We start from the raw sequence: 21415 nt of genomic DNA, 5'->3' as shown, positions 1-21415 counted from the left end.
AATATTGACAGGAAAAAATCAGAATTCATCCAAACTTCCTGCAGGTATTGAGTTCACTGGTTCATTGTACAGTTTATCAGCTACTCTCCACTGTTATTTTCATGCACTGAATATAATATTCAGGGGTCATCAGGTTCATCAATAGAAAAGGAGTCCCTTAAAGAGAAAGGATGGGACAGAATTCATTGTTTCAGTTTCAATTCCCCAACATTTGTTATCGTGCAATGTGATCCGCAGTATAGAATGATTTTATTTACTTTGTTTATTCACTGAAACCAGTTTTGCAGCTGGCCTTTTGTTCTGAAAACATAGTGCACATACCATTAAACTTGGCAGGACTGGCACCAGCTTCTCCAGCCTACCTGTAACTGTATATAAGGATGCTGCTGCAGGTGGATGTGAGAGGCAGAGGACAGAGTTTGATGCACCATGGCTTCCACACTGGCGCTCCTGCTTCAGCTGCTCCTGGTCTCACTGGCATCTGCATCACATCACTTTGGGGGAACCGTGACCTTCACCTACAAAGGAAGAAACCCTGATGGCACATTTAAGGTGAGGGATGCAACTTTTAATGATATGCAATATGCCTTATGCATAATGTGTGAATATGTTTTCTCTGTTATGCGACAGATATTTGTCATATTCGCTATCAATCAATCAATTAATCATTATTATTATTTATGGATTTGATTATTCTGAATATAGAAGCTTTTACATTGATTTCAGTTGTAATTTTCACTGTTAAATCAATTTAACCTTGATGTTTTAGAATCTTTTTTTAACATTATTTTATTGATGTTGATATTCAAAAAGAAAACAACATGGGTTTTACTGTTTGTAACTTCTTTACCTCAGAGAGAAAGAACTAATATGGATTTCTTTCATTAAAGTGCTCAAATTTGTTTTATTTTTGATTCCTGCTTTCATTCTTGTTGTTTAGCGGCCGGCAGATTGTCGACAGAGAGTTTAAATTACGCTCTTGTATTCTGTACCTTCACTCCAAAAAAAACAAGTTACATTAGTTACATTAAACATGAGTACCTTCAATTATTTTATATTCTAAAAAAGCTTCTGCAAAAAAATATATAATCTGCTCACAGAAAAAAGAAAAACTGCTTAATCTATACAAGATATCTGATATATATAGAAGGAACTTGATGGAATTGGATGATCTGTAATTTCGGCCGTGCTGCTTTTTTCTGTTGATTGTTATATAATTGTACCATTATTATTGTTGTTATCATTATTCATTATGGTTTTGCTCCCTGTACTTTAGAGACATATTACAATGTTATTGTTTTTATCATTTTAAAAAATGCATAGATTTTTGAAATAGAGGTTGGTCTTTAACTACACTGTAAAACATGTATGTAAATTTTATAGTGAAAAACTGTCAAACCAAGACATTGAAAGACCATAAACTTGAAATAGGTTAAAGAGTTAACAGTAAAACACTGATACATCATGGCAAAACCTTTTATTTATACAGCATTTTAAAGGAATTTATATGGAATAAAGTATTTTTCTTTAATACTACAGACTGTAAATTGCACAGAAAACCACCATCATAGCATTTATATGGTATTTTCATGTGGCAAAACTGTTTCTTTTGATAGTAAAAACTGCAAAGTAAAGTAAAATATGGATTAAAACTTAAAATCAACAGTACTAATATCCTTTTACCATAATAGTAGAAAAAGTTCTCCTGTATTTATTACAGTAAAGTTCTGGCAACCACAGCTGCCAGTGTTTCAGTGTACATTTGTTGTTGTTGATCAAAGGATAAACATTGCTGTTAAAATATATTATAGCGTGATATACCTGGTGTGCAAACAAAATACACAGAAATGTAATTTACAGAACAACCATCACTAGCTGTACAGTTCAACTCTTACTCAATCTGATCTTTTTCCACAGGTGGACATTCGCAACAGGGCGACCTACGATGGGTGTCAGTATTCCCACAGCTGGAATTGCTACTCCGGCAACTGTGGCCAAAATACCAGATATCAGAGAGGCGTACTTGACAGGAGCACCAATGCACCAAAATATAACAGCCAATGGTGTGAAACTGAAACCGTCATTAGGAGAAATGTCCCCAGTGACAGACCTTTTCAAATGAGGTGAGCTGTTTGTGTTACTGAAATCATATTAATATTCTTGCTGCTGTTCGTATTTATTGAATGAAGTTTGAGGTGAATCATCTTATTCATTATCTGTGCTTAAAGGTCCAGTGTGTAGGCTTTAGTGGCATCTAGTGGTGGAGTTACAGATTGCAACCATTTAAATACAGTTCAGCCTTCCAAGTGTGTAGGAGAAACTACGGTGGCTGCGAAACTCAAGAAAAACACAAAAGGTCCAAGAGCCAGTGTTTGGTTTGTCCGTCCTGGGCTACTGTAGAAACATGGCGGTTTAAAGCTATAATATGAAACATGTTCTATATGTAGTTGAGTTGTGTATTTAAATTATCACAAATGTTTCCAACAATGTTCAAGCTGAGCTACTGTAGCAGCAGCTCGGCTCGCAGTCCCTCCGGGACGTCCTTTGTCTGTCCAACAGCGTGGGAGAAGCAGTGATTGTTAAGGTGGAACTGCTTTATTCAGTGTGTTTAAGGTGGAACTGCTTTATTCAGTGTGTTTAGTGGTTTTAATCAGCGGGTCTGTTTGTTTTGGAGAGGAGGAGACCTCTGTGGATAATTCAACTCCCATGATCCCACGCTACTTCACAACATCATAAAACTTTGTTCTTGTTATTGTTCTGATGTCAGAGACCCCCTAGTGGTAGAAATAAAAAAAAACTAAGGTACCAAAAACACATTGATTCTTACTTTCAGGCGATTGAACACTAATGAAAACATACCTCTGAATATTATATTCCTGCCAATAGATCCTCCTCAGTGTGACACACTGGACCTTCAGTTGCATGTTCAGTTGTATTTGCCGTTGGTAGATGCTTTTTTTCAAGAGTGTTGTTTCCTCACGTACCAGTGCTGCTAGCTGTTGTTGGATCCCGACTCGTAACTCGGTTAATAATTGGAATCTACTGACACATGTGGATTTGGGAACAAGATCTGACACTGGAAAACCAAACAGATCACCGGACATTGCCATTCTACCTTTCCTACGGTAAGTCCCCTGCAGTTTACACGAAGACTAACCTTTAATCATTTTATTTAAAAACCTGAGGAAAAGTTCCTACTTTGCTGTCCCCCAGTGGTCGTACAAAAGAGACATTGTGGCAGCCAGATAGCTACAGGAGTCCAAAACTACTGAAATGAATGTCCTGAATGATATTATTATTTATAAGTCTTTATAAAACTCTTTACAGATGTTTATAATCATGCATGACAACTTCTAAGATGGTTTACAAATGTAAAAAATATAATGGTCAATGCCCAGGACTCAGAATCTTCTTTCAAACACTGTCGTCAGTTACTTGTCAATAAAGCATTATGAATGATAAACATTATATACATTATATCCACCATGTATAATAGTTCATAAACCTCATTATAAGTGCTCATGCATTGCTAAACGTTTTAATAAAGCAATGTAAATGAATTATAATGTCTTATGAATGTGCTTATAATGTATTACATGACCTTAATAGAAAGTTTTATCCTGTTACTAACTGTTGATGTGTCTATTAAAGAGTGCCTCAGAACTGCCCACGGACATACAAGCTGATTTCCTTTGATCCTGATGGTGACCAAGTCCGATGCAGATATGGAAATAATCCAGGAACAGAGTGCAGCAGGTGTGACCAACCTTCAGGCTTCCACTTAGATCAGGTTAGCTGAAGTTTCTTAATACGTTGTACAATGTCGGACTGATGCTTTGTCTCACTCAGTGTCTCATTCTTCACACTGTTAGGGCTCTTGCACATTACACTACAATTACGCCAGTGCCAACCACAGAGTTTATGGATTTGAGATGGTGGTGGAGGACTTCCCGAAAAGAAGCATCACTGTGGCCTACACCGACGGATCCACATCCCTCAGGGCTCCACTGTCTATGAGGAGAAAGAGAGCAGCACCAGCCACAACCCCATGGTGGTGGTATACTACAATGACAGCACCGAACACAACGACAGCACCGACAACAACCGCAGCACCGGCCACAACCTCATGGTGGTGGTGGTATACTTCGACCACAGCAACAACCACGACCACAACCGCAGCACCGACCAAAACCGCACCACCAACCAAAACCGCACCACCGACCACAACCACAGCATCGACCACAACCGTAGCACCGACCACAACCGCAGCATCGACCACAACCGTAGCACCGACCACAACCGCAGCATCGACCACAACCGTAGCACCGACCACAACTACACCACCGACCACAACTACAACATCGACCACAACCGCAGCACCGACCACAACCACAACATCGACCACAACCGCAGCACCGACCACAACCACAGCACCGACCACAACCGCAGCACCGACCACAACCGCAACATCGACCACAACCGCAGCACCGACCACAACCGCAGCACCGACCACAACCGCAACATCGACCACAACCGCAGCACCGACCACAACCACACCACCGACCACAACCGCAGCACCGACCACAACCACACCACCGACCACAACCACAACATCGACCACAACCGCAGCACCGACCACAACCACACCACCGACCACAACCGCAACATCGACCACAACTACAGCATCGACCACAACTGCAGCACCGACCACAACTACACCACCAACCACAACCCCCCCAATCTACACTATCACCAAGACACACCTCCTGCACGCCTCCACTGCTCCTCTCAGTGAACTTCCTTTGCATTTCTCTTTACTTGGTAAGTGATGTTTTACTTATCCTAATAATTGTTTGACCACATTTAATGAGCTAATTCACACTTAATCACTTTGAGCACCACCTTAATGTGCAGAACATGCTTTACAAGATTATTTTTCTTTTCCGAGAAACAAGGATTTTTTTTTCTTTCTTTCTGTTTTTAACTCCAGTGGACCCAGCTGCTCCCTCGTGTCAAGAGGGACTCTACCTGCCAAAGTTTGTGTCCCCAACACCTAAAAACGGAGAACACATCCAAGCAGAAGTCAACAAAGAAGTGGAGATAAAAGTCAAAGCCCAAGCTTCATACGCAACGTAAGTCAAAACCAACATAATCAAAGTGGCAGCAAAACATTCTCATCATTTCAGCAAGTGAGATAACATCAGCATCATCGAGGAAATCTCTGGTTTACTTTCGTACAGAATACACGATATTATCATCAGTGGACCGCTGAACATCAGCAAACACAAGCACCATGACGAGTTTGTCATTCGGTGGACGCCTACCGTAGATGACCTGGGAGATCATTACGCAATCTGCTTCGCTGTTGAAGCAGTGACAGGGTGAGCAGAGGGTTCATTTCTTTTACCACAGAATTAGTATGTGTGTCAGTGTAAAACCATGATTTAACTTTTTACATATTTTGCAGGGCTGCTATGACCGGCTTTCAACCCATACACCATTCCCATTACCACCCCACCCCAACCTCACAGTGAGTAACATTCCTCTGTGTTTGGTGTTTTTTAGGAACAAATGAGGAACCTATGAAACTGACAAGACTTTATAATAAAAATGTAAATTCATGATGTGAGTTTAAATGTAATTAGAAGACAAAGAATAGTATTGACTTTATCTATGACAAATCAGAAGTGTATAAGTTATTTTATTTATTTTATACTTATTACTCTTTTAAAAAGTAATAATATTACTTAAATGATTACCTAGTATACTTACGTTACTTGCACTATTACTATCACACTTAGAGAGGAGTGTGTATATGTAAATATCTAATTTATTTATATCTAAATTTAACTTTAAGTAATGTTTTTCTGCATATTCATTTATAAGAGCAGCAACGAGCAGGCTATTTTATTATTTTTACTTAACATTAAAAGTTGCTTAACACCACAGGCTAAAAAATAAACATTCTGGGAACACAGTAATGTGACTTAGTTACTTTGATTAATAACTGTAATGTAACATTGCAAATCGTTATTACTCTCATCAGTTAAAGTATTAAAGTGCTCACTGATGCTTTCCAGGTCTGGCATCTATCAGTCTGAGATGAGGTGTGTTGTAGTGGACATTGGGAAGAAACAAGGTGAGTGCTACTTCACTGTCAACATTTTGTGTAAACCTTGTTACAAAACAAAAGCCTGGATCATCCATTGTAAGCAAAAGTCTTCCATCACACAGAAATACCAGCAAGATTCTTTATTCATATTAACTGAAACCTATCCACTTAGAGCTGAAGCACAATTTGAATAATATATTTCTTTATAGTTTCCTTGAAAGAAACAGTCATGTTCAGTGGTGAAATCTAACTCCACTACATCTCAGAGGCAAATGTTGTACTTTTTACTTTCATTTGATCTGACCTTTCCTTTCTTCTTCTTCTTCTTCCCTTTCTTGGCTGGCACACTGCTGCTTTTCTTGGCATCCATGAGTGTGGGTGTGCATAAGATAAACAAAACTCAGTCTTAGAAAAACAGCTCCCTGGAGCTACTAGAGGTCTAAAACTCCACAGGGAACCTTTAAAGCTGACTTTAGCCATTTTGACCACTAGAGGGCAGAGAAATGCCACACAGGGCTAATACACTATCATATTTACACACTTACTGATCAGGTTGATAAATGAGGGTGAAAGGAAGTACTGCAAGCCAAGAAGCATGACTAGGAAATTACATTTAACATTTAAACATTTAAATTCAATTCAATTCAGTTTTATTTGTATAGCGCCAATTCATAACAGAAGTTATCTTAGGACACTTTTCAAATAGAGCAGGTCTAGACCGAACTCTTTATAACATTATTTACAGAGACCCAACAGTTCCACCATGAGCAAGACCTTGGTGACAGGGGCAAGGAAAAACTGCCTTTTTAAGAGGCAGAAACCTAGGACAGATCCTTCGGCTCTAGGTGGGTGGTCGTCTGCCTCGACCAGTCGGGGTGAAAGAGAGAGAGAGACAGAGAGAGAGAGAGAGAGAGAGAGACAGAGAGAGACAGACAGACAGACAGACAGATGTGCACAGCAACAACTGTAGCAACAACTACACTAATAGCAGTGACTGATGATGAACATGAAGAAGTTGATGGCGACGACAACAAAGATGGGGGACAACAAGCAGTAACCACAGTAACTGTAGCAACAATAATAGTGATAATAATAATAATAACAATAATATCAGTGATATTAGCAATGGCAGTCAAGCAGGACCATGGCAGGAGGCTCCACCAGGATCGATAAGAACCTGCGCGACGATAAAGCACAAGAACTCCGGGGAAGAAGTGAAGTTAGTAACATGCATTAATGGGACATGAATGAGTGCAGAAAGAGAGAGGAAGGGAGGAGCTCAGTGCACCATGGGAAATCCCCCGATAGTCTAGGCCTATAGCAGCATAACTAAGGGATGGTTCAGGACTTACCTGATCCAGCCCTAACTATAAGCTTTATCAAAGAGGAACGTCTTAAGCCTACTCTTGAATGTGGAGAGGGTGTCTGCCTCCCGAACCACAACTGGAAGCTGGTTCCACAGGAGAGGAGCTTGGTAACTGAAGGCTCTGGCTCCTGTTCTACTTTTAGAGACTATAGGAACCACAAGTAGCCCAGCATTCAGAGAACGTAGTGTTCTAGAGGGGTAATAGGGTACTATGAGCTCTTTAAGATATGAAGGGGCCTGACCATGAAGAGCTTTATAGGTGAGGAGGAGGATTTTAAAATCTATTCTACATTTTACAGGGAGCCAGTGCAGAGAAGCTAGTACAGGAGAGATGTGATCTCTTTTTCTAGTTCCTGTCAGTACTCGTGCTGCAGCGTTCTGAATCAATTGGAGCGTCTTAATGGACTTATTGGCGCAACCTGATAATAAGAAATTGCAGTAATCCAGCCTTGAAGTAACAAATGCATGGATTAGTTTTTCAGCATCCGTCTGTAACAGGATGGGTCTAATTTTTGTAATATTACGTAAATGAAAGAAGGCAGTCCTAGAGGTCTGCTTTATGTGGGAGTTAAATGACAAGTCCTGATCAAAGATAACTCCAAGATTCCTGACAGTGGTGCTAGAGGCCAAGGTAATGCCATCTACAGTAACTATATCTTTAGACAGTGAGTCTCTAAGGTTTTTGGGGCCAAGTTTAAGAATTTCTTTTTTTTCTGAGTTTAACATCAGAAAATTGCAGCTCATCCAGGTTTTTATGTCCTTAAGACATGTTTGTAATTTAGATAATTGGTTAATTTCATCGGGCTTGATCGATGGATATAACTGTGTATCATCTGCATAACAATGAAAGTTAATGGAGTGTTTCCTAATAATGTTGCCTAGAAAAGCATTTATAAAGTGAATAGTATTAAGTAATATATCCATATCACAAATATTGCTTAATGCAGGTTTTATTACACAATATCTTTTAAATATGATTTATGATATAAAAATATGCAGTTTTCAGGATAAATGTGTATAAATGGTTTAAATGTATATATATATATGTCTTGCTCTAGTTGAAGCCAATGTGATTTGCACGGAGTCTACAATGAGGGTCGAGGTTGAGAAAGCTTCATTTGCTGGACTCCACGAGGATCATTTGCGGCTCAGTGACTCCACCAACACCGACTGCAGCCTCCAGAGATACTCCAACAGCACTCACATCATCGCTGTGATCCCGCTCAACGCTTGTGGCACTCAGATCGAGGTACCGCAGGGTCACTTGCTCCCCGTTCTCAGACACTGGTGTTGCTTTTTCTTTTCATTAGCACTGAATTAGACCTTAATATGTGACATTTTATTCTGCAGGAAGATGAAGACAACCTAAGGTTCAAGAATGAAATCACCACAGTCGACAACAGCGCTGACCTGATCACCAGGAACCACCTGCTGGAAGTGCAGTTCTACTGCCAGTACCCCAAACGGGGGAATGTGACACTGGTGTTCACAGCACACAGGAATAACGTCACAGTCTGGGAGAAAGGCTTCGGCACATTCACATACCAGTTTGAGTTTTATCCCAACGGCCAATTCGAAACCATGATTGATCCGGATTCATACCCTCTGGAGTATGACATAGGGGACAGAATTTACATGCAGATAGAGGCCACCTCCTCCTCAGTCAACAACACCGAGCTGTTTGTGGAGTCCTGCACAGCTGCACCTTATGACAACCCCAACTACTGGCCAACCTACCCCATCATTGAGAATGGGTAGGCTTGAGTGCACCCCCTAGTGGCAACAGAGGACATAACAAATTATTTGTAAAGATTTGGTTTTTGCTTTTATATGAGAGGGTTGTAACTAAATTGTCTGAAGGTGTGAATGAGTTTGAATAGTTGTCTATCACCTTTGATACACCTTCAGTAGGATCATCAGCACCTTTAATGGAATCCATTGCAAGGTATCGAGTTACTTATGTTTTCTTTCTTTTTGTTTGTGCTCTGAATAGGTGTAAAGTGGACTCAACTGTTAAAATCCATTCCTCCGATCACAAGGGCCAATTCAGGTTCTGTGTGGAGGCCTTCAAGTTCATCGGCTTGCATGACCAGGTGAGGAACAAACAAATACAACTACATTTAAACTTTTATTTTAAAAAAACCCCATGAATTTCTTTTCATTTGTATTTACTTGTAAACCGAAGACACTAGCAGGTTTAATCTTCTATGTGGGATCTGTCTATAACTCCGTTTGTCTGCTGATGTAATGACGGCGTGTCCTGTTGCATTCAGGTGTACATCAGCTGTTCAGTCATGATGTGTGTAGCAGGGGACTCCGGCACCAGGTGCTCGCAGGGCTGCATCAACTCCACATGGTCAGGTGGTCACCATCACCGCCGAAAGAGAGAGGTTGTCAGCCAGACTGCAAGGCACCTGGTTTCCCAGGGTCCTCTCCGCCTGAAGAGATCAGCAGAGCTCACCGAAAGCCCAAGTATGAAAACAGGAAGTGTTTTTCTTAACAGCCAGCTGACTTGTTTGAGACTGAATTCTAATTACGCTTCTTTTTTTCTCCAGTGAACCTGAACCTGAATGTGAACCTGGTGTTCATCGCTGGATGTCTTCTTGCAGCTGTTGGTATGATCAGTGCAGTGGTCGTGTACAAAGCCAAAGTGTCAGGGGTCAAATACCAACCTCTGCCCGTATTCGAAAGTTAAGACAGCAGCATGAGCAAAATACCAATCCAGAATTATTGATTGATTGATTGATTGATTGATTACTTTTACTATCAGATATTGGGTGTTCATGTATCTAACTATCAGGGTTCAGAGGTTTACTTTAAAAATGTAATCCAGTACAGTTACTTTTATTGCCTGTTAATCCACAACCTAATCCAAGTATCACAATATTAAAGTAATGTAACTTTTCTGTTACTCAGTGCCAAATATGCAGATAAAGACAATTCTGTAAGACAACAGAACAATGTAACCTTAGAAAAGAAAATGGAAACCAAGATTTTTAGCATCAAAACGTCTTCTTTACTGTGAAGCTGTTCGACTTTTCTGCTTTAAAGACAAAATACTGCATTGTACATGTGCATGGTAGTAAATCGTTCCTTATTAGGGCCCGAACAGGAACTAGTTATTATTATTATTATTTTATTCCCCAATTAATTGCATTTTTAGCTGCCCCAACCAGCTCTAAACTCATAAAATGTGCCACAAAATTGGGTGAAAATGTACGTATTCTAAGGGTCTTGCATATGGGCGTAGCAAAATGGCTCGACAGCGCCCCCTAAAGGCACATTTTACTGATATTTTGAAATTGTAATCCTGTTTACAATCCTCCATTTTAACTGAATGTAACTTTTTTTCTCTATCTGTATCCTGATTACTTAACTCTACGAATGATGTGCTCATTTAAATGAGTGAATTTTATATCAAGCATAATCTTTGCTCTGTCAAATACCACCTTTACATGTCAAAAGCATACAGCTAGACCAAATTCTATTATGTTTACTTTTTTAATGGATCAATAAAAACATGCAGAAATCATATTTTTGTCCTCTTCCTTTCTCTTTCTCTCTCACTCACACACACACACTTTATATTGTCCAACATGTCCGATTAAGGGGTTTCTTTACATTTATGTATCTTCTCGTGTGTTCTCCCCTTCTTTATTCAGCCTTGAGCCAGGTTGTGACACTTTATAATAGAAAAAATCAATGAAATGTTATTATATTAACAATTCATATTAATAAAGAGACCACACGCTTTGTAGTTTCCGAGCAGCCCCTGAACGCAGCACTGGGGCGCAGTTGGCCAGGTTTGGGTGGGATATGGTGCAAAGTTTTGTTTTGATCTGGTAGTTTAAGTGCCATAATCACCGATATCGAAGAGATATGGATGATAGATGACGGGTTTTTTATTATTAAAAGCAGCTAATGTACTTTTAGAGCAAAACTGATGTTTGATCAGGTGAACATCTGAATTTATTGATTACAGCAGACAAATAATTGACATTTTATTGGCTTAATCACATGCTTGTGTGAACACAGTAATAATAACTGTTCATTGTGTCAACTGTCTGAGCTGCGGAGATGCGGATGAGACACCCAGGATGTGATCCAACGTGATGGATCCACTTTGTATCGATCCTGTTGAGGTTGGTATCGATGTTCAGAAGAAGATTGGTATCAGTATCTCTGGGGTTCAATCCACCTACCCTGCCCTTTACCGCCGGACTGACACGTAGTTATATAACGGTCCAACAGTCTGGCAGCTCAGGGACGAGAAGGGAGTCGGTTTGAGGGGAAAATGTCTTTTCTCGCAGTGTTTGTCCTTTTGGGGACAGGACTGACGGTCCACGGCAGTAAGTTAGAGTTTTCTGAGTTGATGAGAGCCAGCTTACACTAGATGAAGTTGTGACGTCTTTAAAATTAGGATTTCTGTCAGTTACTTTAATATAAATTCAATAATTTGTATTTCTAATAAATTACAAATTCTGTTTCAGGGGTGGAATATGTACCCAATTAAGTATATTTACTCAAATACTGTACTTAGACTAAGTATAAAATCAATGTAAATCTATTTCTAGTTTACTTTTCTCGAGTATTTTAGTTTTATAAAACTTTATACTTCGACTCCACTATATCTCAGACACAAATATTGTACTTTTTACTCCAATAAATATGTCTGACAACTTAAGTTATTGTTCAGATTACAATGTTTTCATATTCTTCCTGTCCAATATTTTCTCTGAAGGATGAATATTTGTGTGTTGTGGAAAATGTCTCCCACTATTGAAAACCCGTCTGGGATTATGTGGAAAATGAATGTGCACAAAGCTGAAAACTGTTTTCCTGACTTTTTAAAGATGGTCGTCACAGCACAGCCATACTACAAACATATGATGATCTTACAGAATAGGATGCATTGCTGTATTTAATACCCAGCAGTATTATAAAGTAGTTCAAATGAGCTCGACCATAAACATCTACAGCAGTAAAATGCAACCTAGACATGAATAAAAAACATCAGATATAATATTAAAACCCTGACAGTGAGCATTTTACTGCAGAACTTTTAATATTTTTTAAGTAAATGTTGCTGATAATAAATAGCCTACTTTTAATTAGTACGAATGCAAGAATTCACCAGTAGTGGAGTATTTTTTATTATTATGGTACTTTGAGTTAAAGAACCAATGTGCAGGATTTAGTGGCATCTAACAGTGCGGTTACAGGTTGCAACCAACAGTATGGACAGAGCCTCAGAGGTCTCTGAAGTGGGAGGAACAGGACTACAGAGTGAGTGAACCTGTGAGTCAGAGGGAGTGTTCATTGGCCAACACACACACACACACACACACACACACACACACACACACACACACACACACACACACACACACACACAGATGTTTAGTTGTGAAAGCTCCAGATGGCGCCCTTATCCCGAGTTGTGCAGTCACTATAGTTTCTTTGTCACAGAAAGGAAAAAAGGCTGAGCTGTATTCAGTTGGTTGCAATCTACAGCCAGATGCCACTTAAGCTTTTATCACAGGTTTTATCACAGAATAAGTTTTCAGCTTAATGTATATAAATGGTTTACAGATATTCTGTATATCTTTGCTCCAGTTAAATCCAATGTGGTCTGCACGGACTCTACAATGAAAATAGAGGTTGAGAAAGCTCCATCAGTCCATGAGGATCATCTGAAGCTCAATGACCCCGCAGGTGGCGCCTGCAGCCTGAAGAAACTCTCCACCAGAACTCACATCATCGCTGTTTTCCCCCTCACTGCTTGTGGCACTCAGATGGAGGTACCGCAGGGTGTCTGCACCCACTGTGCTCTTCTCTCACTTACTGCTGTTGCTTTGCCCTTTAATCAGACTGAATGTGTGACCTTTTACTCTGCAGGAAGATGACAACAACCTCTTTTTCAAGAATGAACTCACCATGGTCGACGATCTCGCTAATGTCATCACAAGGAGGAACCTGGTGGAAGTTCGGTTCTACTGCCAGTACCCCAAACGGGGGAATGTGACACTGGGCTTCACAGCAAACAGGAAGAATATCACCGTCTGGGAGAAAGGCTTCGGCACATTCACATATCAGTTTTTCTTCTATCCTGACGACAAATTCAAAACCTCAATTCCTGTGGGTGATGACCCTCAAGTGTATAACATGGGGGACAGGATTTACATGCAGATAGAAGCCACCTCTACAGTCCGCAACACCGAGCTGTTTGTGGAGACCTGCATAGCTGCTCCTTATAACAACCCAAACACCAGACCATCATACACCATCATTGAAAATGGGTAGGCATGATATTAGTTAAGGTTCGTTGTTGGCTTGCATACGACAGATTGAATGTCTGTCTGTCAGTGCATGCTGGGATGTCTCCATCAGTGGAACCATTTGTAGACAGTTGATGGATAGATGGGAATTAATCGTGTTAACGTTACATTACATCCAGTTACAGACGCAACATCTCTTATGTGTTTTTTGTTTTTTTGCACTGACTAGGTGTGAAATTGACATGACTCTTACAATCCATTCCTCCCCCCACGAGAGAAAGTTCAGATTCAGCATGGACTCCTTCAAGTTCATCGGCTTGTATGACCAGGTGTGAATGGATTCTGCGATTAGACTGGAGCAACGCACTGTAAATGTCTCTGTGATCATCTCTGAATGGTTCTAATGAAGCTATGTGCTAGATGGAACTCGCTAGCTATAATACTGTTTGTCCACTAGAAGAGAAAATGATACGTGTTCTGATATAACGACAGCGTGTCCTGTTGCGTTCAGGTGTACATCATCTGTGAAGTCATGATGTGTAAACTGGGGAACCCCAACAGCAGGTGCTCGAAGGGATGCGTAGCCAGTTCACATCGCCACGGGAAGAGAGAGGCTGTCATCCAGAGCGCCCTGCACCGTGTGTCCCAGGGGCCCATCCGCTTGAAGAGATCAGCAGAGCTCACAGAAAGGCCAGGTATGTGTTCTTCACAGCGCACCCGCCTCGATGTACTCAGGTTGTAATTCTGCTTCTCTTTCCTCCAGTGAACCTGAACCTGAATCTGAACCTGGTGTTCATCGCTGGATGTCTTCTTGCCACTGTTGGTATGATCAGTGGAGCCGTCGTGTACAGAGCCAAAGTGTCAGGGGTCAAATACCACCCTCTGGCTGAATTTGACACTTAAGAGAGCAGCATGAGCAGAATACCAGTCTTATATTAATCACATTTTAATATACAAAGCTATTTTTTAAATTAATTTTGCTATCAAATATTGGTTCGTGTATCTAAATTACACATTTAAATGGATGAATCCTATATTAACATCTTCAGAAGAGTCTCCAGCTGCAAGGAAAAACTGTTCCTGTGCACAAAGGGAACCAGAGACCAGTTTTATATTAAACAACCCTGAAAAGATCAACTAGCACTGCGGCTGCTGGGTGTTCAGTTGTGGTCTTCCCTGTTGTGGGATCCCATGTAGCTTTGCAACTGCTTCTAATACTGTGTTTTACAGCATGGTTTATATGATCCCTCCTCTGGATGCCAGCACTGCATGTCAAAAGCTGTTTATGGTTAGACCACAGTCTAATATGATACACTTGGGTAATGGATCAATAAAACGTATAATTCTTAAATGTGTTTGCTTTTGTTCTCCTCCTCTCTTATACACACACACACACACACACACACACACACACACACGCACACACACACGCACACACACACACACACACACACACACACAGACTGTGTGTATGGAGTGCAGATGTCAGTTACACTGTTAGGCTGAATCAAGCAGTCAACAACAACAGAGGGTATTTGGCTTTTGTTTCCTCAGTTTATTATGCATTTGTGTTGTTTTAGGCAAGATTCATTTAATATTGTGTATATTAAAATATTGGGATGGTTAAATAGTAAATATATATGTTTTAAAGTTAGTGAGGGAGTGTTCATGTACGCTCCACTGTACAATGGGGCTGTTTGAATGCATATGCCCGGTGGGAAAACAGCGTTCACAGTCACCAAGTCCGCTTATTAGAAACAGCTTTATGCTTTTTTTTAATCTCAAGCCCCTGACAAATATTAGTAGTTGTTGGTTGCAGTTTTTTGGGCTTGTTTCTAAAGTGTAGTTGCTTATTTGACTTACTCCCTGTCTCCTTCTCTCTCTATATTCCCTCCACCGCTCCTCTTCCCCCATACACACAGCTGACAGTCAGTGAGACATTTCAAATCAAAGTGGGAAAAATACAGAAGAAAATACATTTGATGACTCAACAGAATCATAAAAGACTTGGACTTTAACATCAATGACCCATGACTTCACTCGTTTATGCTATTCATTCCCAACAAGTCGACAGTTAATTCCTCAGATCAACTCGATCTGAACCAGTCTGGCATCTTCGAATCAAGTTGCAGGAGATAAAAATAAGAAGAAAGAAAAATTACTTTACAGAGCGCCAGTTGGATAAAATTATACCAAAGATCTTTTTTTTTCATTCTCTCTGTTGTTAAAAAGGAATTACATCTCGAGAAGAGCACATTATGGATTGTTTAGGACTCAAAACTCAAGTTCATCTATCTATCTGCTTTGACAGATACACAAATATAAACGTTTAAAGTTTTGTCAATATGGACATGCAACACATCGTTAGATTATTAGGATTCTCCACAATTCAACCACTAAGTTCATTTTATAGATGATCAAATTATTGATTTGTTAATAGCCTAATTTTTACACAAGTTATATTTACACTGGTTTGAATAAACAGCTTCATAGTATCTCATATCTTTGCTGAACAAGAGTTTAATGTCAAAGGAATTAAGCGCCTGTTCCAGATAAAGGCAGGTTGAGTTCAGTGACTGAGGCAAATAAAAGGCTATTAATTGAAGTTTTACGGTCCATGCAGATCTAGTTCAACCAGCACTTAAAGACTTTAAATATGCAGGATCGTTCTCGTTAAAGCGGTTTACAGACAACAAGATATCTTTGTTTGTCCTTCATTGACATAATCAGCCTGTTTGTTACTCGTTTTCTGACGGGCAGTTGCTTCTGTTTCAACTTCTTTAGAAAAATGTAAAATTACAAGTTCAGTATTTTCGAAATGGTAAAATAAATTCATACATGTATGATTCAATCAAGTGTTGTTTTCCCACTCTGATGAACAGATTAACACACAGTGTCCGGAACAATCCCTGTGCAATAACATCCACTGTACCTGTAAATGATTTATTCTCATGGTTTAAATACGGTTGTTTTTTTTAAACATGTAAATAGCATTACTCATACACAAATCTACGTATACTGTATCCACCTACCTCATTTATATAAAGCAACCTGCTACATAAATCATCCTTTGAACTCTGCACCATTGTCTTACTGCCTACAAATGTTGCTGTTGTTGTTTTTATATATATATATATATATATATATATATATATATATATATATATGCATCTATATCTGCACATAGTACTTTAATGATTATGTTTATCTTGTTGAGCTTGCTTTATATTTTTTTCTGTGTGTACATTGAGAGCAATGTGAATCTGGAGTCAGATTTACAGTTTCCTGTAGCCAATAAAAGGGACTGGGATTTTATTTGCTATTGTTGTCTTTAATTTGGTCAACTCTTGTTTTTAAATGTCCTATTTCAATCAATTTGATTAGATTTTACATTCTGCATTATAAATACGTCGTGTTGCGTTGATCGGCCACAAGATGGCGCCACAATCGTCTTGTTGTGAGTATTAGAAGTTATTGTTCTATCAGCAATCTCATCTACCACAGCTGAATGTAGGTCACTCAGTGAAACGGTTCCAACATGTTTAATGCTAATAAATCAATATATTCAGTGTAATGAAGACATGTGGCCCATCACTCCCGACTCCTACATATATTATTTAGTGCCGTTTATAGAAGGAAATAATATGTTTTCCAGTTATTTCCTAGTTAATCCAAAGGGGGAAATGTACCTTTGTATAGTCACATTATATTGTATTTTCGTTTATTTTTTATTGGTTTTTATCAGAAACTTATTGTAGGAACATGTTGAACATGCTTAGCAGGTGTATACTACACCTTAGGTGCATTTATATGTATATATAGTATAGTATATATTCCTGTATAAATGACTATTGCATTTGCCTGTATAGAGGCAGTGGATGTTTATTAAATTAATAATAGTCAGAGCAAACCAAATGATCAGCAATGTAAATAAACCTATATAGAACATTGGAAGAAAGAAACCGAAAGCTAAAGTAGATCAGACTGTTCTCTGACAGTTCAAAGAGATTATAAATTGTCAGAATATCTCTATAGATAGAAAGCAGAGACAGATCCTAACCAAGAACAATATTTTATGGATATTTCATATTATATAAAAACTGTACAATGAACACAAACAGTGAACTCATGAAGTTTGTGTAAAACCAGAGATTGTACTGAATGAAAAAGGGGATTATTTCCTTTTTAGGGAACATTTTGTGGAGTTATCCGTCTGTATTATGTATTTTATTAAATAGTTTTTAACAATCATAAATACTTAATAGGTTTCTTTTATTTGACAAATTCAGAGTTCTCTTGTCCCTGGCACTTTACTATTGTTCTATTAGACAATTTAATTAAAAATTGACTTTACTTACATTTAAATTAAAAAATCTGTTTTTATTTCATTATTTTTCTACTTTATTATTATTATTATTATCTTACTAATCTGTATATACATATATTTTACATTTGCTTTGGCAGTGTAAACTGTTGAACTGAACTGAATTGATAAAATTGTGCATTCAGTTTGTAATTGTGTGGATTTATCTGAGTGAAGACTGTGTCCCCCTACAGCAGTGGTTGATTTTAAGGCGTGCTAGAAAACATTAAAAAATACACATGTACATTACGATGTGTTGTGTCAGTGTATTGTGATGAATAATGTGTGTATATTTGTATAGTATTGTCACCATAGAAACTGTGTGGACCCCAGGATATATTGTGAAGAGGCTAATGGGGATCTTATCAAACAAACAAACAAACTGTACAATGAACACAAACAGTGAACTCAGGACGTTTGTGTGAAACTAGTGATTGTGATGAATGAAAAAGGGGATTATTTACTGTTTACGGAACATTTTGTGGAATTATCTGTCTGTATTATATATTTAACAATCAGAAATACTTAATAGTCTTCTTTTATTTGACCAAATGTTGTCTTGTCCCTGGCACTTTACTATTGTTCTATTATATTTATGTATAAATTGTATATTTGGATAGTATTGCCAGCATATAAACGGTGTGGACCCCAGGATATATTATACAGAAGCTAATGGGGATCTTAATAAACAAACAAACAAACAAACAAACAAACACAGTAGGCCTGTATGTCACTTATTGGAAAAAAGTAAATTGTCTAATAGAACAATGACATAGTGCCTGGGACAAGAAAACACACAAAAAAATAAACAAAAATAAAACAAAAAAAGCCAAAGAAATATTAAAATAATCCAGAATACAGACAGAATTTATACAAAAGTTCCCTAAACAGGAAACAATCTGCTCAGCATTCATCCAGATCTCAAACTTCCTGCGGTCCCTGTTTGAGTTCACTGTACACTTTTAAATATAACACATATAATATCCATAAAACAAATCACTTATCCGCTTTATTAAAGGATGTTTTTTTAAAAAAAGAACAAAGGTTTTGGGAAGCAGTGAGCTACAGGAACTGACAGCGCTGCTCCTCTTCCTCCTCCTCCTCCTCTTCCTCCTCCTCCCAACCTGGGAAGCGGCTCTTCCTCCAGAGGACTCCCCGGCTAACGACAGGAGCTAGCCCCGACTGCCGAGGCTGGGCGGCAGAGGCGACAGGCAGCGACCCGACTCACGGACCTCTTTCACGGTCAGAAAACACCGAGAGAACACCACCGAACTCGGACGGAACCGAAGGGAATATACTCTTTTTTTTTTTTATGTTGTGTTATTTGTTGGGCTTTCTCCTAACCCTCCCTCCCCCCCCGCCCGGACCAGCTGCTCGGTACCGTTTCGGTGTCGGCTGGAAGTTTCGGAGCCGAGCAGCGATGTGGTGACGCGACTCGACGGGAAGCTAACTGTTAGCTGCTGCCGCTAACGCTGCTTGGTAGATTAATAATCTGAGCTGGAGGCTCCGGAGAAAGCCTGTTTCTGTGTTTCCGATAATGTCAGACACACTGCTATGAGATGCTGTGTGATGTCGTCTACTTTTAAAGGAGAGAGAAGCGACCTGACGTTATCCTTTAGTTCATGAAACTAGCGAGCGTTAGCTACCTAGCGGGCTAGTAGCTAACGTCGGTTGACTTCAAGCCAAAGAAACTGCTTCCAGTTAGCTGCAGCTAGCCGGGCTACCACCGCTTCCACGTCAGCTCACTGTCCCGTCACAGGTCAGTCTGTTGTGAAACCTTACAGTCTTAGTGGTGAACTTTTATCCCGGAGGATGGCCATGTTGTTGTGACTCTTTACTTCCCCAAAAAAAAAGAAAATCCAGATATGCAATCATCGTAGTGGATGCTAGCTTGCTAACGCTGAGTTAGCCGGGCCAGAACTTGGAGCACTGCCCTCTGCTCACTTTAAAGGGTTTTGCTTTGAGGCCTTTAGGAAATTATCCTCTTTTTTTTTTTTTTTCCCCTACCGAGAAGACCCTTTTCACAGCCTTAATGCATCCCAGCCTCTGGAAGGAATTCCTGTGACTGTGGATATTTTGGGAATCTTGACAGGAGCTGACACAAACAGGGAGCAGCTGGATTTCAATAAAACAATAACGGTGGATTATTAAAGTATTTGGATCAACGTTATTCTTCCAAGGTGAGATACAGACACAGGTAGAAGGTATAGGTTTGTGTTCAGATGTTACACTTTATATTTAAAGGTGTGTGACTGCATCATAGTGGAGGACACTGATTAAAACTGTGCTTTAATTATTGGTTTAAGTACATTTTATTCTCCATTACAGATGAATAATGCCACATTTATCTAAAGTTATTAACTGTTAATGTGTGATACTTATATATAATTGTACAAATGGCAGTCACATGAGGTGTTTACCTTTTTTATTCTTCTGTCACGCCAGAGTTTCTTCTCTGTTATAAGATATTTTTACGCATTACTCAACGAATGTATCGTGGTTCATTTTCTTTGTATTGTGATAATCATGAATATCTTCACATGTCCTGACTTGAAGAAGCTGTGGAGCTCATCAGCGTACACTCCTGTATTGATTTCCTGCTTTATTTTGAACACAGGCACCAAGTGGGGAGCCCAAATCTCTCCAAAATCCTAATCCCATCACCCTGGTTCACCCCCCCCAAAATAAATAAACTTAAAACGAATAAAGATTCAAAAATGAAGAACAGGGAGATAAGGTGCTTATCTGAGATGCAATACATAGATGTTTCTAAACAAAATGTTTGTTTTTATGAAGTATATTTTCATGATTATCGTGATAATTTCTTTATCGCAATTATTTTGGTCAAGATAATCGTGACGTGACATTTTCCTATTGTCCCACGTCTGCCTGCACCATCCTGTGGTCCTCAGCCCACGTGGGCTTACAAGAGGCTAAAGCAACATCAGTTCACTCATTCCTTTCACCTTCAGACAACCGGAACAGATCAGGTCCAACAGTCTGTTTCTGATTTTATTTAAATTAATAAATTAAATTAAATTCCTCACAGAGCTCACACGAACGCCGCTCTTCAGGGAAACCTTTATATCTGTCCACCTCAATCGGTAGTGGTGAGGTAGTAGATCTTAACGGAGCACACAGGGACCTCCTTCAATGATCTATTAGATCCAGTTCTGTGTAGTAACATACAGTTTATACCAGATCTCCTCTTTCCATTGAAGTCCACGTGCTTTATTCTCCATTACAAGAACCGCAGTTGTAGAACGTCAAACTTATCTTAAGTTAATGTTTGATTA

At 39.3% G+C, this 21415-nt stretch overlaps 3 protein-coding genes across 26 annotated transcripts in view; all 3 read left to right on the top strand.

Moving 5' to 3' along the window:
- The window catches only part of LOC127351324 (uncharacterized), a 34578-nt gene extending 23568 nt beyond the window's left edge, over positions 1–11010 (top strand). The window contains exons 1-15 of one of the 4 annotated variants that reach the window (XM_051378763.1): positions 385–552; positions 1918–2123; positions 2988–3125; positions 3652–3790; positions 3873–4396; positions 4427–4821; positions 4991–5132; positions 5241–5381; positions 5468–5530; positions 6081–6139; positions 8537–8727; positions 8829–9232; positions 9472–9571; positions 9752–9950; positions 10034–10337. In XM_051378763.1, the coding sequence (XP_051234723.1) occupies positions 430–552; positions 1918–2123; positions 2988–3125; positions 3652–3790; positions 3873–4396; positions 4427–4821; positions 4991–5132; positions 5241–5381; positions 5468–5530; positions 6081–6139; positions 8537–8727; positions 8829–9232; positions 9472–9571; positions 9752–9950; positions 10034–10173 (2964 nt within the window). In that variant the 5' untranslated portion in view covers positions 385–429 and the 3' untranslated portion in view covers positions 10174–10337. Of the gene's footprint in view, positions 1–384; positions 553–1917; positions 2124–2987; positions 3126–3651; positions 3791–3872; positions 4397–4426; positions 4822–4990; positions 5133–5240; positions 5382–5467; positions 5531–6080; positions 6140–8536; positions 8728–8828; positions 9233–9471; positions 9572–9673; positions 9951–10033 lie in introns of those variants that run through there. The other 3 variants (XM_051378764.1, XR_007880856.1, XM_051378768.1) reach the window with 3 other exon arrangements.
- Positions 11011–11682: 672 nt separating this feature from the next.
- Positions 11683–15107, top strand: LOC127351341 (ZP domain-containing protein). The gene is made up of 6 exons (XM_051378810.1): positions 11683–11827; positions 13095–13279; positions 13377–13777; positions 13986–14085; positions 14268–14451; positions 14520–15107. Exons 1-6 carry the CDS (start codon positions 11773–11775, stop codon positions 14657–14659), a joined length of 1065 nt encoding a protein of 354 aa, XP_051234770.1. The 5' UTR covers positions 11683–11772; the 3' UTR covers positions 14660–15107.
- A 4142-nt stretch (positions 15108–19249) lies between these two features.
- The window catches only part of ppfia1 (PTPRF interacting protein alpha 1), a 41626-nt gene continuing 39460 nt past the window's right edge, over positions 19250–21415 (top strand). For 16 of the 21 annotated variants that reach the window (XM_051378708.1, XM_051378697.1, XM_051378707.1 and 13 more), the window contains exon 1: positions 19251–20299. The gene's annotated coding sequence lies outside the window, so the exon portion shown is untranslated. Of the gene's footprint in view, positions 20300–21415 lie in introns of all 21 variants that reach the window. The other 5 variants (XM_051378709.1, XM_051378706.1, XM_051378698.1 and 2 more) reach the window with 3 other exon arrangements.

Source organism: Dicentrarchus labrax, unplaced genomic scaffold (genome assembly GCF_905237075.1).
Source record: "Dicentrarchus labrax unplaced genomic scaffold, dlabrax2021, whole genome shotgun sequence".
NCBI classification, from domain to species: Eukaryota; Metazoa; Chordata; class Actinopteri; family Moronidae; genus Dicentrarchus; species Dicentrarchus labrax.
The sequence above is the reverse complement of the archived record's forward strand: the minus strand, read 5'-3'. Positions and strand labels throughout refer to the sequence as shown.

Excerpts from the sequence above, each read along its gene's own strand:
- LOC127351341 (XM_051378810.1), top strand. The coding sequence starts at position 11,773 with ATGTCTTTTCTCGCAGTGTTTGTCCTTTTGGGGACAGGACTGACGGTC. Across the intron at positions 13,778-13,985 it reads TACACCATCATTGAAAATGG|GTGTGAAATTGACATGACTC; the intron begins GTAGGCATGATA and ends TGCACTGACTAG. Across the intron at positions 14,086-14,267 it reads TCATCGGCTTGTATGACCAG|GTGTACATCATCTGTGAAGT; the intron begins GTGTGAATGGAT and ends TGTTGCGTTCAG.